Source organism: Herpailurus yagouaroundi, unplaced genomic scaffold (assembly GCF_014898765.1).
Source record: "Herpailurus yagouaroundi ecotype Mexico unplaced genomic scaffold, PumYag 100, whole genome shotgun sequence".
Classification (NCBI taxonomy): domain Eukaryota; kingdom Metazoa; phylum Chordata; class Mammalia; order Carnivora; family Felidae; genus Herpailurus; species Herpailurus yagouaroundi.
Window position 1 is genome coordinate 51,268,750 of NW_024412391.1, and position 19,073 is coordinate 51,287,822.

General features: G+C 40.4%; 1 protein-coding gene across 1 annotated transcript in view; it reads left to right on the forward strand.

Moving 5' to 3' along the window:
• Positions 1-18,542: 18,542 nt before the first annotated feature.
• The window catches only part of TWIST1 (twist family bHLH transcription factor 1), a 2,548-nt gene continuing 2,017 nt past the window's right edge, over positions 18,543-19,073 (forward strand). The window contains exon 1 of the mRNA XM_040471588.1: positions 18,543-19,069. Within this exon, the coding sequence (XP_040327522.1) occupies positions 18,923-19,069 (147 nt within the window). The 5' untranslated portion in view covers positions 18,543-18,922. The remainder of the gene's footprint in view (positions 19,070-19,073) is intronic.

Sequence of the window (19,073 nt, forward strand, 5' to 3'; positions counted from 1 at the left end):
ATGAAAATTTGGGTGAACGCTAAGGAGAAAAGATCACAAAAACAACAGTGTTTACTTACTCTTCCCCAACTCCATTATCTTCACCACTAGTCAAAAGAAACACAAAGGGCAAACTGAAAAATAATGAACGATAATTCCCATTTTATTTGTTTAGCTAGTGTTTGGCCTCAGTTTTCACAGGCACTCCTGTAGACTCCTCACCTGACTTAGTGCTCCCCCACCCCACTGCAGACAGTACTGAGTGAGGAACCACAAGCCAGTAGGGGCAGCAATTAATTTATTGAACAACTACTATGCACTGGCTGCCTACATATACTATGCCATCCAGTCCTTACAAAATACTAAAATGAATATTAATATATGCTTTACAAATAAAAAAATTAAGTTCAAATTAAATGAAATATCCTGTCCAAGCTTAGACAGTGGTGGAGCCAGATTTTGACCCAGTTGTCTCCTTCTCTGGAGATAATGGTGACAAACGTTGCCATTATATAGCTCTATGCCTCTGTCAATCAGCTGAAGAATAGCATATACTCTTTGCAAAGGTGACCCAGCATTCATTGTGTGTCCAGCTGGTTACAGCATAGACTGAAGAATTAAGAATTACTATCAGTTCCTAATCGTTTCAATTTATACCATCTTTCAATAGCGTATTTGTTGCTAGTGGGATAATTTCTATTCCATGCAATTTGTATTTTATTCCTTTACACTCATTTTCTATATTATTATTGTTTTGTGTTCATAGAGTGTGATAGAAATAGCTTCTTCCATCTAAACTGGGCTGTTTCCTTAAATGCTTCAGAAATACATCCGTGGGTGTATGTGACATAAAGGTATAGCTTCCAACTGCCTGATCCTATCACAAAAGGGCTACCACCTCAAGATCACATAATCCTTGATATTTCCTTCACACGATTCATTTCATTACAAACTGATTCATAATTAACCATAAGGTATACCATCAGCTAAAGTATCCTATATATATTTATCATCTTTATGATGTTTGGAACAGCAAAAAGGGAGGTGCATTAGATATAAGCATAGATATAAGCATAATATATAAGCATGAGATACATATATCCCGTGTTTTGGCAGGTCTGTCCCACTAGTCAAACTGGGTATCACTACACTTGTCCTACTGGACGGAGTTACTTTCAGGTTTTTTCTCTTTTTGTTCACTTCATTTTCTTGCTCCTCAGCAAAACTAAAATTAAATTGAGAGGATCTTCTTAAATGTGAGATTTTAACCTTAAAACAGAGAAAATTTGCTCATAAAGGTACTTATTTCATCATCTCCACAAAAGAAAAACACGACTTCTGGGTTGAAATTAAGGCTGGTTTGTATCTCTACAATTCTGGTATAAAATATAATTTGCCAACTTATGATGTAATAGCCAAGAAACCCAAAACAATGTCAAGAGCATTACCAAGGTCAGAAATGCTGAGTCCTAGCTGCAATAGGACAGTGTGGACAAGTCCCAAAGAAGAATCTTTTAAAAGGAAAGGGTACTACTCAGACTAACCTGAACTATGAACCTGAGGGTGGCTGGAAACTTCATGGAGGCTGACCACAAATTTACTACCGAACGGATCAAGTGGCAAAAGTGAATACAATTCTCAGATTTATGACATTTAATTCAGAAATAGAGGTTCTGTTGAAATAAAATTCCAACCATTGGGAGAATTTCCATGTCAGAAGATACAATTTATAATACTTTCTTCATCAGTTTAAAGTTTAAGGCCATTATTATGTCTCTGATTTTGTGGATGTTCTTTAGACGATACTATTTTATAAATCTGCTTTTCCTCCAAACTCTGGCTGATTTGCTACAAGTTAGTTGTGTTGCTTTTTAGTGTTCCTATATCATTAGTAATTGGCTTTCAATATATTACTCTGTATTACAGTTCTAGTTATCCATCCCTCATTGTCACAAAGGTAAGTGGCTATGTATGACAAAGAAAAAATTAAACAAAATCATTACAGATCTCTCTTGCTTCCCTTCTCTTCTCTTTCTCCCCACGGTTTTTTTTTTTTCTCCTGTCCATGCCATCATTCTGTTGGATTCACTGACTAAATTTTATATAGTAGCATAGAAAATTAAGTTTCTTTTCTAGATTCTTTCCTTCTGTGAACATGTATGCAAATGTTTTCTACAGAAATTATAGAGAAAGAAAACATCAAGATATATTTTATTCAGTCTAGTGAAGTTAGTGGGCTACATAAATATCTCCCTTGGGAGAAAGAAGTTGACAAAATGATCAAGAAGGTGAACAATTTCCTGACTCCCCTTTCCTAAGTCAATGTTCATGGTCATTCTTCTGTATAGGCCTAAACTAAATAAGCACATAAATGTCATAGTGAGGAGAGAGTGAAAAGTAGCAATAACGTAGGCTCAGTTTACATTTAAATTGGGCTGGATCGAATTGAGTTTTCTTGCTCCGTTCAGTACCCAGTTCCTGTGCTAACTTTCACTACCAATTTAACAAAAATCTATCAAATTATTTATTGGATGTTTACTTGTACTTGGCTCTGTTCTCAACATATTTTTTTTTCATTCAGTTAAGGTATCTTGTCTAAAATGAGCTCATAGTAGAATGAGAGACATTCACTTAACCAGCTTGTGTAGACACTGGATGGGATATGTAGAAACAGTAGTTATTGGGATATAATAGAAGAAAGGTAGTTAATATATTGTAAGTTTCATAGTAACCTATACCTAAATGCCCTTAGGTTGAGGCTTCTGGGAGGAGGAGTGTTGGCAGGTGGAGTGAAAGGGCTATATACCCAGCATGCACACTATGACTAGGTCTAAAGGAGTAATTCTAAGCTAAAAGCCAAGTTGAAGCCAAAGTTCATGATCATTTTGTTCACTACTTGGTAAATAGCCTGCTAGTTACCTAACAATATCCATTCTCTCTTTCTTCCTTTAACAATATAGCCTGTAAAGGTTATACTTCACATGGCTATCCAGCTAATGACTACCTTTCACAGCCTCACTTGTAGTTAGTCGTGGCTATGTGACTAGAATCTAGTAATGGGATATGAGCACTAGCCACATGTAATTTATAGATAGGGCCCCTAAAAGAGGGACATGTCTTCCCTTGGCTTTTCTCCCTTCCCAATGGCTAGAATGCAAAATTGAAATGAGTTTGGGGTGGCCATTTGGTCCATGAAATGGAAGTCCTATTTTGAGGACAAAAGAATAAGACATTAAATCTCCACCATGGTTCAGCCAGTGAGCCAAGACTGTAACACCTATCCAAATTTCTCATAAGATAAATAAACTTTGTTGTTTAATCCACTATATTTTTTGATCTCTTTATTATAGTGCCATATCCTACTTAATGTGTCTCTTCCTCCCAGGTACCTAGGACAGTGCCTGACATATAACAGGGTCTCATTAATATTGTGGACCATTAAGGGGCAGAATGATCTCACACTACATAGGTTTTTAAGCCTAAGGCCAGAGTACAAATACACAAGGACTACATTGCAATTCTTCTGAACAAGCTGATATAAGAGAGGGAGAACTACACACTATGCCTTTTCCCTACCCCAGTATGTAACACACCTCAGCTCCTCATACCCTAACATCACCATTGTGATGTCTCAGAAGGGTACCATTGTGATGTCTCAGAAGGGAAAAAATAGTCTAGCTCTACAAAATGAAAGAAAGCATGAAATGTGAAAGAAGAAAATCAGCTTCTATGCAGTATAATACACAGCTGAAAGCTAGTGTCATTCTATGACAGTATAAACAATATAAATTTGAATGCAATAAAATTTTTCAAAAAACAATTAAAATGTATCTAAATTCAAATTTTTATATTATAAGAAATTTAGCAGACTTTTAGTTTATCTGTCTTTTGTTGTGACTTTCTCTTTGACAATGCACATTTGGGCTAAAAGTACCAAACTACAGAAGATGGTAACTGTTAATTGTTATACCCTTGCCTCCAAATAGGGGCAACAGAGCATTCGAATTCAGCATGTCTTCCATTTCAGATACTGCTGGACTCAAGGGTTTTCTCAACCTAGACTACTGCATTTTACTATCAAATTTCAGGGAGCATAATCTCAAAATCACCTCTCAATAACTTTCAATATCTCTGCTAAGAAAGACAACATTTACTGAAGATAGCCAGAAGTATATTATTCAAGATACTCAAATATCTCTGATAGAATTAGGCGCTCCTGGGTGGCTTAGTCGGTTAAAAGTCCGACTCTTGGTTTTGGCTCAGGTCATGATCTCAATGCTCTTGAGTTCAAGCCCTGCATTGGGTGCTGCACTGGCAGTCAGAACCTGTTTGGGATTGTCTCTCTCTCTCCCTCTCTTTCTCCCTCTCTCCTGCTCATGCTCTTTGTCTCTCAAAATAAGTAAATAAACTTAAATAAACTTAAAGCACATTTTTAAAAATTCTGTGACAGGATTAAACCCCATAATCAGAAAGAAATTAGCAAATTAGTTAATCATTTTTGCCACCATATCACAAACCTATATTAAATAACATTATTTTTAAAAAAGGAACAGCCCTGTGAAATTTATTGGATATTTTATATATATTGTCATGAATACTGTCTTTTATTAACCTTAAGGCTTCCTTTCCCAATTAAGTTAAAAAAAAATTCTTTCAGGCAAGTCACAGTATCGTAAATAGTCGGACTTCTGGATTCCGTGTGTGTGTGTGTGTGTGTGTGTGTGTGTGTTTCCTTCACAGACTCTATAGATGTTACAAATTGTTTGTGATACCTATTCATGTTGTATACTAGACTTCTTAGAGCCAAGGTTCTGATAATTAAAAAATATATAGAACAAGAAAGACAACTAGTTTACTAGAATCCCTGGCATCTGAAATATAAGCTGTAAGTCCTCAAAAAATACATAGGACATTCTTCTGCTAACTTGAGTTTTACTTTATACAGTTTCTTTTTTTTTATTATTCATGTATCTTCCTTATTTTTAACGTATGTCTTCCTTCTGGCTTTTTTCTATTCATGTCATCTACCTTAAATATTTCTCTGGAAGTGTTATTTATTAATACATGAATATTTTTATAAGATGTTCTCCTTCAAGAATTTTTTGCTTAGGGGTGCCTGGATGTCTCAGTCAGTTAAGTGCCCTACTTCAGCTCAAGTCATGATTCATGGTTGATGGGTTCGAGGCCGACGTCAGGCTCTGTGCTGACAGCTCAGAGCCTGGAGCCTGCTTCAGAGTGTGTCTCCCTCTCTCTCTTCCCTTCCCCTGCTTGTGCTCAGTCTCTCTGCCTCTAAAATAAATGAACATCAAAAAAAATTTTTTTAAGAAGTTTTTGTTTAGAGGGGCGCCTGGGTGGCTCAGTTGGTTGGGCATCCGACTTCAGCTCAGGTCATGATCTCACAGTTTGTGAGTTCGAGCCCCGTGTCGGGTTCTGTGTTGACAGCTCAGAGCTTGGAGCCTGCTTCGGATTCTATGTCTCCCTCTCTCTCTGCCCCTCCCCTGCCCATGCTCTGTCTTTCTCTGTCTCAAAAATAAAACATTAAAATTTTTTTAAAAAAGAATTTGTTTAGTTTCACACTTACTCTTCTTGTTTTTATAACAACTGATTAGACTTCGGTTGCTGTATTTCCTTGTATCATTGCTCATCTCATTCTTGTGTCATTCTCAGTAAGCTAAGAGTAAACTTGACCTTTTGTTGTTGTTAAGAGGACAAAATAGTATTTTCTGAGTCTTCCACACTTGTTCATACGTGTAAATGTGACTTTGGTTGGCTATATGAACTTCATGGACTACAATATCCTTTTGGCCTGTGTTCTTTTGGAAAAGACCTAAGTAGCCAGATTTTCTTTTCTTTTCTTTTTTTTTTTTTTTTAATAAATAACCTACGTTCTCTATCTGGATGCCTATAGGATGGCTTATCTTCAACATTCAATATTTTTCTGACAATATTAATGGGTATGGATCTGTTTTCATTCACTTTGCTTGGAATACAGTGTGCCATTCCATTTTATGAACTGTGTTAGTTTTTTTTTTCCTACTCTGGAGAATTATGTCTTTTATTAATGATTATTGCTTCTCAATTTGTCCTAGTTTCTTCTTGGGAAAATGAATTATCTCTAATTTCACAAATATCACTCTACTCAAAATTGTACTCTCCTCATTAATCCCTATATCCCTTCTCTGATTGTTTTCTCTATAGAGTGATAACCATCTTTTATTTTCACTCAACTCTTCCTCACATATACTCCCATAGTGATCACCTCCAGTTAAATAGCTCCAAAGGCCATTGCTATGCTGATATATTCCAAGTTTTACCTTCAGTCCAGATCTCTCTCACAAACTCCAGACTCATAATTCCAACTGCCAACCAGCAATTCCACTTGGATTTCTAACCGACATCTCAAACTCAACATGTTTGAAATGAACTCTCCCTCCTGAAATGTGTTCCACCACAGCCTTCTCCATCTCAGGGGTTGCCAATGCCCCCCACCCCGCCTCACTTTTTCTCAAATAAAAAGCCCTAAAGTCTTTCTTGATGCCTCCTCCACACACCTCATATGTTATCTTTAGTGAATCCTATTAGTTCTACCTTCAAAATATATCTAGAATCTAGTCACTTCTTTCCAACTCCAACTCCACGGTTAACATCTAGTTTAGGTCATAAACACCTCTCATCTACATTACTGCAGTGGCCTGCTAACTAGTCTCTGTTCCCTTGAAGAAAAGCCCATACATGCCAGAGACCTTGCACAATTCTGGGTCAATACTATTTCTTCTTCTACACAGGAATATCATCAAATGAATACTCTTGAGTTCTGACACTTGTGGTGGAGTGAGATCTTCATATGACTGAATGGACCACTTAAATGGTTGGATCATCCCGAGGAATCAGAAAAGGAACAGGATAGACATTTCAGCAGTCAAAGGACTGACCATCCTTCCCATTTGAATTGCTACAGCCTTAGATTGGACATTCCCTTAGTATTTTCTTCCAGCTATTTTATTACACAAACCTCCAGCTCTTTGAAACAATTAGGCTGAAAAGTCTTCCTTGTATTCCAGGTCAGGGTCAACTGCTTTAGCTTCTTCTTTGCAAAGAAAATAAAACAGAATTTACACATACTTTTTGCTTTATTGTAGTCTTTTCCCTCCTCACCAATATTTGTGCTGGTGCTGCTATATAGAAAAAAACCTGCTATATATATATATATATGTGTGTGTGTATATGTATATATATGTATATGCATATATATATACACATATATATGTACATATCCTATATGTGTATATGTATATGTATATATCCTATATATACATATATATAGGATATATATAGGAAAAAACTGCTAAATATATATATGTACATATCCTATATATGTATATGTATATGTGTGTGTGTGTGTGTGTGTGTATATATATATATATGGCATATATAGCTATAACAATACTAGATATGTTTATTGAATAATTTAAGAATCCAGTTAGTGGTAATATTTGATTGAATATCTGTGGAAGGAGACAGTCTCCAAATTATTTTTTTAAGTTTATTTGTTTAGTTTGAGAGAGAGAAAGAGAGAACACAAGCAGGGGAGGGACAGAGAGAGAGGGAGAGAGAATCGGGCTATCAGCACAAAGCCCAATGCAAGGGCTTGATCCCAGGAACTGTGAGATCATGACCTGAGCTGAAATCAAGAGTCAGATGTTTAACTGACTGAGCAACACAGGCACCCTTTCAAATTAGTATTTTTAAAGAAAGTGTTTTTAATCTCTGACTTTTAAGGAATAGATATTACTCTATCTTATTGCTGTTTGAGTACACTGGCTAAAATGTAAGTTTAAGATAAGACTGAGGTAAACTAAGGTATATTTAACTTGTGATTGTACTTGCACTTTTTGTACATTTCTAAAGAGAATAATAATCAATAAATGAGTATTTATGGAGTACCCATTGTGCACACTATGGAGCCCATGTGGAATACGAGAGAAGTCTGGTTTCCTACAGCAAGTAGCCTTGCTGGGAATAAAATACTAACACAAATGAAACTGACTCCAATATAAGCCACTTAACACTAAATTATGCTACCGGGAGTCTCAATGGTGTGGACCCTGGAAATGCCATCTCTGTTGGAGTTCAACAAACACTAAATAGTACTTCCTACCATTGGGTGAATACTCAGTCTGTGTGTCTTGGTGGGAAACTGCACTCCTTGTGATCACCTGGATGCAGGAAAGGGTGGGCTGAGGGAAAGAGACACATTAATGATGGCTTCTAGGTTTTTAGGCTAAGCAATTAGACAACTTACTGAAATTGTGGGAGGAACAAATTACGACTAACAGTAATTTCAAGATGTCTGTGAGAAACCTGCATTGTAGTATCAAGTGGACAGTTGAATATGAGAGTCTTTAGCTCAGACAAGATACCGCCTAGTATGGAAAATGGAGGTCATATGCCTCCTGTTACCATTTTTTGGTAGCTAGTGCATGGATAAATTATTGAACCTCCTCCAATTAGTGTCCTCATCCTAAACTTTGAGTCCTCAGGGACAGAAATAAGGATATAGGAACTGATGCTCTTCAAACAGAACTCAATCATCAATTAATTTCCTCATTTACCCTTTAAGCCCTTCCTTTATACTTGGAATTGAATACAAATGCTACATCTCAGTCTATAAGGTACTGCATAACTCAGTCCTCATTTAAAGTAATAATATCAAACAAGTATCAAGTGCCAGGCACCATTTTAAGCACTTATGACTCTATTTCATCATGACAACTAATGATGCACATTATTCCCTCTTTTTCCCAGAAAGCATGGAGGGGCAAGTAACCTATATAAGATTACACACAGGTAGTGAGAAGTTGAGTCATATTTGAACCTAGGTTGACTGTCTCCAGGATCTGGGTTGTCAGGTACTACACTGTTCTCTATGGCCATTCTATGTTGCCAGAAAGGAAGAATCACTCTGGATTTCTAAATCATCTTCTTGCTCTAGCAGTGTATGACTTTACTGAAGTGCTTTTTTTTTTTTTTTTTGAAATATAAGCAGTTTCTCCAGTTCTGCAATTGTAATGTTTTAAGAATTTTATAATAAATTAAATGAAAATGATCATCTTATTTAATTTAACTAGGGAAATTATGCAGATTGTTATTTTTAATCCGCTTTCATTATTTTTCATTCTGTTCTATCCTAGTCAATTCTGTTCTCCAATAATGTGATCTTCTGCCATACCTATTACCTCAAGTAAATGACAAAAGCCACAGCGCCTTGTGATTGAAGCTTTCATTGCTGATAGATTCACAAATAAAAACCAATAGTCTTTGTCTTAACCAAAGTTTGCCATGAAATTCTCTCTCTCCCATTTAAAATGCATACTAGGGTTGGGGCGCCTGGGTGGCGCAGTCGGTTAAGCGTCCGACTTCAGCCAGGTCACGATCTCACGGTCCGTGAGGTCCGTGAGTTCGAGCCCTGCGTCAGGCTCTGGGCTGATGGCTCAGAGCCTGGAGCCTGTTTCCGATTCTGTGTCTCCCTCTCTCTCTGCCCCTCCCCCGTTCATGCTCTGTCTCTCTCTGTCCCAAAAATAAATAAACGTTGAAAAAAAAATTTAAAGAAATAAAATGCATACTAAACAAAGTACTTTAAAGTGTTTTGATGAATCTCTATAAAATATCAGGGTGCCCAGTTTTTCATGTAAGAATCAATATAATGAACACAATAGTGAATAAATGTTACATAAGCCTAGAAGTGGAGTTGATTTTTCCGAATAATTGTATCAGACTGTAGTCTATTTTGGAAAATAGCCCTGTTAAAGAAGAAATATAACTCACTTGCAGTATTGGTTCTTCAGACATTTCAAGCCTGCTGATATTCTTCAAATTTAACATCTGTGTCTTCCTCTTTAGAGTATTTTTAACAATTATTTATCCCCAGCCCAAAAACTTGGCTGTGAAATTAAAATTGCTGTTAAAGTTGCTTTATGACCACCAATGGCTATTTCTGTTTTTCTCAGTCATTATATGTACTTCATGCTCCCTAGAAATAGCTCTACCCATGAATATAATAAGTACATCTAAATAGGTCAGTTATGATTAAAGCAAAGAGATTGTGATTGTTTGTTCTTAACACACATCTGATAGTGAGACAGAAGAGTATGCTCTATTTGATAGCCACTTTTCAAGGTTCTAAGACCCTGGCAGAAATCGAGATGATGAGACAGGGGCAGTGGGTTCTGGTTTCCTCACTAGCTCATTGTGTTCTGCCTAGAATTGAATCCAAAAGACAGAACTGGATGACATCAGTCACACTGAAGGCATGGAAGGCTCAGACAGGCCAGGATGTTAGTCCAATACCCACCTAGAAAAAGTGCAAAGGTCCTAGTACTACAACCATTTCTTTCTTCACAACTTTCCTTGACTTTCGGTCAGGTCTCTTCAATTTGTCCAGTATCCTTCGCCTAGCCTAGGCCCCTCCTTCCCTGAGAAAAATGTCATGCAATCAAATTCACTCAAAAGTGTCAGTGAGCTAATGTGTTACCTCACCTTGGGGACTTTACTATCTAAAAGACGAGCCTGGAGAAGACAATGGCAGGCTCCAACTTAATGAGTTGTCAGTGATAGATTTCAAGCATGGCTATGGGAAGTATTAAGTGGTTTTGGAGAAAGCCCCTTCAAACCATTTCACTACCTATTTTACTCATTTTTGGCATAAAAGTTTAGGACCACAGTTGGCCACAAGCAGTTTCCAGAACTAGACGGAAATTCATTCTCATTACTTAGGAAAATGCTTTCAGGTTCTAGATATTGCCAAATCACAGAGTTAGAAGCAGTCATAGAGAAAACTTTTTCATCCATAAAACTAAGAGGCTAGATAATTTCTAAAATCTTTCAAGTTTAAACATTTTTTGAACTTTTTCATATTATCTATCCAACTACTTCATTTTACAGATGAGGAAACTGATACCTCCAAATTTCCCTGAATCCATTTTCCCTCAGCTTTATATTATACTGTCCACATACCCCATAACTACTGCAATGGTATAAGTTCTCATAAGTAAACTGATGCATTTATAGGACATATATTGTGGGCTGACACAAGAACTTCCCAAATATAATCACATAACTGTCTAACCCATCCCCTGCACCGTCCACAGGCTCACATGTCTAAAATATAAATCTGATTGTGTCTTTTCCCTGTTTAACATTCTTCAGTTTCCCCAACTCCATTTAGAGCTAAACCCAAATTCTCTAGCATGTCACACAGTTAGTGATCTAAACTTTGTATGATTTCCAGCCGTTCCCACACACATTCCATCTCCAGCCATGCAAGATTCCTTACAGGACCCTGAGCAGGTCATACACGCTCCTGCCTCCCTGCCTTTATCCACGCCACTCCCAGTGTCTTTCCTTCCTCCTCCCCTTTCTACTCCTCATCTGGTTCACCCCAAACATCCTTGAAGACTAAAGCTGAGATAAAGGGTACTTTAGGAAGACTGCAATGTATGCTTCCTGTTAGATTTATGAATATTCCATTCTGCTGAAGAGAATAAGAGAAACAAAGAAAATAGACGACATTAAGAATGGAAGTAAGTAACCTGTAAGACATCTTAGACATCACTAAAGTAAGTAGGAATGGACAGAAAGGCTATGTAAGCATCAGATAGTCATGAACTCTCAGGGAATTCCATATTCATGAGGTCTTCGGCTCCCTGTTGGTGACATTCAACTTGGCCCACTTGTCCTCTGGCCAAGACTTAAAGATAAAACCCACAGCCGCTCAGAGGCTAATATCAAGCCCAGCTACGGACAAGAGTATTTGCCTTTTCTAACAGAGCAAGTTAATTTAGCTCCAGGAACCCTACATCATTGCTAACCCTCACTTTGGACCTCTTAACCACACCATCAGCAAAGAAGGCTGCTGGAGGGCAGAGTCACCGTGAACCTGTGTACTCCAGGATTTGGGTAGCATGGCCCTTCCTGCCTGTTTGCTACCTATTCTAGTATATTAACCTACTGTAATTCCCTTTCTTACTGTATGTTCCTAATCAACTTAATAAACCAGGTTGATATGTACATCTTCACTTGGTCTGTGGGCCTTTCTGTGTGTGTCTCTGGCTGGGACAAGCTTCCTGGAAATATATTTGGAGGCTATCATTGCAGTGAGGTAATCTCCCAATGCACCAAGGCATCCTGTCACCTCAGACCAGGTCCAGGGTCCTTGGCACTCTTTGAAATATCCATCACAGTAGTTAGCTCTCCATGCCACAAAACTGTTTTCAGATTTTATTTCTCATTAGACTGTGACGTCCTTGATGTCAGGGTCTAAATATTCTTACTCCAAGTACCTAACATAATTAGAGGTGGACACATTTTTGTTAAATTATGAAAGAACCAATAGACATGTTATAACTAATTAGTGCCAGTTGAAACCAGAATTCAGGTCTCCTGAATGCACCATCAGGCAGAACCAGAATCTCACAATCTCTCAAGGTCTTGAGTAGGAGTGAGTGAGAATAAAATATATCACTACAACTATGTCTTCCCTGAGGTATCTGAGGTGGGGAAGACAAAGGCATTGATGCTGGCTAACCACAGGGAAAAAACACCAAGTTTGATCTCCATTATGGAGGTCAAATAGGAAACAATGAGCCAGGATTTCTAAAATCTTACCATAATTCAAAGCATTTTTCACACAGTAATGGCATCAAGTGTCCCCCCAGACATCTTCCCCTCTACCATCTTGAGAGGCAAGAACGACAACATGTAATACCTTTACTCTAATTCCAGATAGACCGTATCTATTCAAGGAACATTACCCTCAATTAAAAGTTTCCCAGCCCTCCACCAAGTTCCTTACTTTTTGTTAGCACTTCAGTGAGAATGACAGGGATTTTTAAAATCAAATGCCTACACCAAGGGACAGGTAGCTACTTACAACAATCTCTGTGAGCAGAAACTGAGGCAAATAATCCAGGTGCTTTTCTATTTCCCACTAAATGCATTTCTTTCTTTCTTTTCAGATGTAAGCCTTTTCTCTTGTCACTGACCCCTCCATATTAAGCCTTATTCTTTTTCTCTTTCGGTCTCCCACCAGTTGTCCCAGCGCCCTCTTACACTCTCTTCACATTCTTCTCTGTCTTGTTCTCATCTTTGCTCTGGTTTTTCCTTCTTGTCCTTTTCTTTTCTTCTCTTTCCAGCATCTCTGGTCCACAGCTCAGTTCCTCCAGCAGGGTCTCAGAGAGTGTGATTAGGAATGTATCTGCAAGAAGACACAAATGCAAAACAAAAAAAGCATTGAGTTCCAAATGAAGCAGCGATTCCCCAGTTTGACTGTCAACGGCATTCTACCAGAACTATAAAATTCATCTAAAAAAATATCAAGACATAATTCATTTTAATTTAATTTACCAAGTAATCAGATGCTCTGAAATCTTTTTTGAGAAGAAGTAATAGGAAAGAGGACGGTGACCTTAAATTAAAGAGTGTGTATCATAATTTGGGGGAAGTGTTGGGAATCTGTATCTTAATATCCTATTTTTCCATATCTTTCAAAAATAATTTAGTTCTTATGACATGCGTTAAAATAGAACTGGCAAATCATAAAACATAATTTCCATGCATTTATTCACATAAAGACAACCCAAATGCTGAAACTAAAAATTCAAACTTTCAAAGGTATTCTGGAATAGTAACATACTTTTTAAAAAAGATTGTTTTTCATTGCCAAACATGGCTCTAAAATTGAGCAAGTAAAATTCCAGATCACTCAGAGTTTTGTACAAACCTCTACTAATGCAAAATAAATGTTTTCCTTTAAAATGGTATTTTTTAGTACATTTTCATACATGTTTTTCTTTTATTTTCTACAATAAAGAGAAAAGATAAAATCTTCCAAGACATCCCAGGTTTGAATGCCAACTTATGTGTATATATGGTTTTTTCATTTATTTTTTAAATGATTTTTATTTTTTAAGTTTTAATTTTTTTTAGTTTACATCAAAGTTACTTAATTAAGAAAAGTGACATAAATGAAATAGGCATCCCCAAAATGACATTCACTGTGTGATATTTTTTGCTATTTTGTAAGCCTTCTACAAGTGTCTTTTTAAACAAAGTTCTCTAGGAAATTGTGTCCTCTTGTGGTCACTGGCAAAAACAACATGTTTTGTGCAGGAAGAATCAATCAAAACAATGGAAATAGGATTTAAGGCTTCAGGAAAAGCCATTTGTGAAAAAAGGAAATCCCTTGAAGTGTATAGAGATGAAAGTTACGAGTAATCAGAGTAGGAACTTTATCTGGAAAAACACAGAATATAAACCATTCGATTTATATTTAAATTGCTTGATGATTAGACAGAAAAGATAAAAACGCTTACTAAGTAGGAAGACTATGGTCATGATAAAAGCCGCTATGAATAAGTACATATTTCTTACATTATTTCTTCAGTTACTCCAGCAGCTCTCTGAAATAGGTGAATGTGTATGTCACCAAGGTTAACTGGCAGCAAAGACAGGACAGTCTCTCTAGCCTGCACACCCAACAAGTTAATAAAAGCTGGGTGGGGAGGAGGCTCTTCACGACACCATACTTTTCCACACTCTGATTCCTCTTTATGTACAAGTTCAGCATATGCTGTTTCTTTATCTTACCTTCATTTTGAATGCACAATGTCAGATATTGTAAAGATTAATTTATTTGAAATTTGATTTGCTTGTTTAAGGTGCTCCTGGCAACTCAATTTCTTATGCTTTATCCTTTTTCATTTTACTTCCAGACTGAAAGCTTCACATTTGATAATTTTAGTTCCTGATCCTTAAAGAAGTTGGGAAAGAGAAATATAGAATCAGTTAGATTCATGAATTAAACTACCATGAAAAGAGAAAGAGGATGACCTCTTCTTTAGGGTAAGGTGTTCAAACACGAAGGCTGCCTGTCTCACCAAACCAAGTCACTTGTGCTGACACAGACTTCATACTCCGTTTTGAAAAAAATTCTCTTACTTAACCATCAAACTAGGCAATCCCCCATGGAGTGTTCAAAACAAGATGAAATCTAAGATGTCCATTCAACTGCAGCCTTCTCCAATTTGCGCCCCCTTCTGTGTGAACACTCCTGTGCCACGTTCATGCAATTCAGAGAAATTATTTCATAGAACTCTAAGCCAGCCTACAGGTGGTAGGTCATCCAAAGAATAAGGAGAAAGAGTAGAAGAGAGAGACTCAAGCACTCACCTTTTGTGCAATCCCAGCTCCCAAATTTACCACCTTGCTAACAATTCTATAGTAGATGCATGTTTCTTTTCCTTCTCTAAAAGTATTTATAGATGAATGTTGCTAAGAGAATGCCAGTGGGTACACATTCAGACCGTAAAAATACAGATACATACATACTTACTGCATCTGCTCAGTAGGAGATTCCTAACTCTGTTTCTTCTAACAGTATTTTTTTTTTTCACTTTTTAACACAGCACACATTCCTCAGGAAGGACTGCTAACATGCCAAGTTTGCAGTTTTGAAAACAAAGCTCGTTTTGAATTATCCAAGTGCAAAAGAAAAACTTTTTTGTTTTCAGTTCTTTTTTTTTTTCAGGGAATTTGTTTTAGAAGTAGACAAAATGATTTAATTTCAATTAATCCAGTATTCCCAAAGAAGGCAGTTCTCCACTAACGTTCTTCAAGTCAGGCTGAGTTCAGCCCCAAGGGGAAATTTCTAAAACCGTTTTTTAAGAGCCTGAAATTAGGATTTTAGAACTAGGGATGCTTTCCCCCCAGCAAGTGTGGACAAGAAAATTGTTAGATAAAATGTTATGTAGGATATAGCTGCAGATGAACAGGGTGGGACCAGGAAATATTACAGCCTTGCAAAGCAGGGAGTATTGAGCCCCAGACATTTTGAGAGGTAATTCATTTGGCAAGCCACAGGCTTCTGCTCAAAAAGTAACATGTAGGCACTGAAAACCCCACTCATTCTCTTCGTCCATTTCTTCAAAGAGCTCAAGAGAAATTTCTTCTCAGAACTAAAGTCATTGATTATGACTCTGTCAGGAAGATTCCATGCCGAGATGGTTCTAGTTAGGTCATTCATTTTCAGCCCTCTTGTAAGCATTCTGGCATCCAGAGCGCAGCCTCAGCCCCCGGGGATCCCTGGTGCCCAGCAGCCAGGAGCTCTTCATTTCCCTAGAAGTTTAGTTGCTCAGAACAGGGCTGGGTTAATTTGTTTAAGAACTAGTCTTGGAGATTGATGACTCTGCAAGTCTGGCTGGCTAAGGATCCCTGGCTGCTAGCTGCAGAGGACTCCGTTTCTCCTCCAGCTTCTCTGCCCTCATTTCCATCCCACAACCCCAATTCCCCACCCCAATTCCCCTTGGTCAGGTAAGGTTTCCCTTTACACTTTGCCCACACTTTCCTGTCTTGCTCGTCCATAGCCACAAAGGAAAAAGTCCAATTATTCAATCTCTTTAGTTTTAAGACTTCAACCAAAGGGAAAAGAAAAACACAATTAAGATTTGAGATTGATCTTTAAAAAAGAAAGGTAAAGGTGGAAAATTCTCAAGATTTCTGCAGCCACCTTCAAATAAGAATTGCGGAATAATCTGCAATTCAGATTTATAAGAGAGAACACTGAGTAGAGTGGGGCAGAATTTCTGCCTTATTCTCTGCTTCCAAGAGATAAAATCCTACAGGCAGAAGATGAAAACAAAAGGGTGACTTATCATAATGAGTTTTGTTTTAAGGATACCTGCCTGCACACTATTCAGTGGAGGTCAAGTAGAATCCACTTTCCAGACGGGCTCTCATTTTAAAATGCCGCAGGAGCTCTTCAAGCAGGCCAGTCAGCATGCTGTGGGCATTGTTTCCGAATATTTGTAAAAATGGTGATAGACCCTGCAAGTCACACCTCCCATGAAAGCACTGCCTTGTTCACCCCCACAGGAGGGATGCCTCTTGCCCTCACTTCCCCCAGAAGTCTGAGCCCTTCAGCCAGCTCCAGGCGCTCCAGACCCCAGGGTTTCCGGACTGAATCTGCGAGCCTCAGCGGGGCAGAGCCACATGGCCTGCCCTCGTGTTGCCTGGGCTCCCTCCTCCTCTTCCTTCTCCTCCTGACACCCGGGACGACGACCCTCCATCAGGCCCAGAATGGGGTCCTTCGCTAAGTTAATTCTCCCCTGACAGTCCAGTCTGGGGATAGCGTGAGAGGACCTTGGCCTGTGCAGGGCGCACAAGCTCAGCACCCCCAAATCTACCCCTGAATATCGACTAATGCTTTGCTTTGCAACTAACGGATGAACACGAAAAGCTTATTCTATCCCAACTCGTTCCAATAAAGAGAAACAAGTCTGGAACTGCAAAGATGGGTTTCTCTTCCACGAGGCTTTCCTTCCAGCCCACCAACTTTTGTTGCCTCTGATCTGACAGAAGCTGCATTAACACCCTCTTTGGGGCTCTTTGTTGTTAATGTATTAGACAGAATTGCTTAAAATATAAAAAGCGTCCAAGTAACTGGACCACGTCTGGGTAGCACGAAGCATAACTGCCCACTCCACCTCCTAGGAACGAGGAGTGGAGAAGGTGACTCTCACAACTGGCTTGGGCCAGCCGCGTTGTGTTCAGGGGCTTTGGGACCTCATCTCACTTTCTTACGAGCCTACCTTTAGAGGTCACAATGCGGGGCCTTATTGGGAAGTAGGGTAGGGATGAAATGCCCACAAGGTCCTCCACCTTGGACTGGCAGCTCAGGAGATCAGGGCCGCAGCGAAAACGCTGCGCTGTCCCTCTCTGGCCCCGCTGCCTTCTCCAAGAACAAAACTGACTTCCGAGAAAGAATGAATTTCTGTCTCTTTCCAGCACCGTCGGAGGTGTAGCCTTTTGAGTGGTAGGAAGCGTTAGACTGGGTCACTGTAGAGGGAAAAGGAAGGCCCAGATGCTTCTCAGGGAGGGGTGAGAGCAGGCCGGGGCGCAGATCCACACTCCCCGTGTCGCAGCCACGTCTTCAGAAACGCCCACGACTTCAGGGCCCGCCGCAGCGGTTTGGCCTTTGGGGCTCTAGGGGCCCGTCTACCTGACTATTGGGGGAGCTCCGCGGCTGCCAGTTTTGCCATTGCCCCCACCCCAGCAATCCCAAAGGCGGCCCCACGGACCTAGAGGGTACTGGGGAGAGTTGAGACATCACGCACTGCGTAGAAGCTGTTGCTGCCGCTGCTGTCACAGCCACTCCGGGAGGGACTGACACCGCGGCCGAGAGGTCCCCTCCGGCCGCTTTCCGGGGCTGCGCTCGGGTGCGGGGGCGCGGCCCGCGCGCAAAGGCGCGGAAGGAAATAGCCCCGCGCCCGCCTGCGGAGGGCGGCGGGGAGGGAAGAGGGAGGGCAGCAAGGAGGCGGGCAGAGGGGCCGGCCGCCGGAGCCAGGTCGTTTTTGAATGGTTTGGGAGAACGAATTGTTAGACCCTGAGCAAGTGGGGGGTGGGGACGGGGAAAGGAGGGGGGGGGGGCTGGAAAGCGGAAACTTTCCTATAAAACTTCGAAAAGTCCCTCCTCCCCACGTCAGGCCAATGACACTGCTGCCCCCAAACTTTCCGCCTGCACGGAGGTATAAGAGCCTCCAAGTCTGCAGCTTTCGTCCAACTCCCAGACACCTCGCGGGCTCGCCGGCACCGGCAGCGTTTCCAGGAGGCCGAGCAGGGTGTGCGTGCGGCCGTTGGGCGCCTTCTTTTTGGACCTCGGGGCCATCCACACCGTCCCCTCCCCCTCCCGCCTCCCTCCCCGCCTCCCCCGCGCGCCCTCCCCGCGGAGATCCACCCCGTCCCTCCTCCCGCTCCCTCCTCGGCGGGCCGCACCGCCCCGGCCGGCGCCGCGCGCGGGGGAAGCTGGCGGGCTGAGGCGCCCCGCTCTCCTCCTTTTCCCGGGCCGCCCCTCTGCCCCGGGCCTGCGAGGCCGCACGCTGCCACCTGAGAGATGATGCAGGACGTGTCCAGCTCGCCAGTCTCGCCGGCCGACGACAGCCTGAGCAACAGCGAGGAAGAGCCGGACCGGCAGCAGCCGCCGAGCGGCAAGCGCGGGGGGCGCAAGCGGCGCAGCAGCCGGCGCAGCGCGGGCGGCGGCGCGG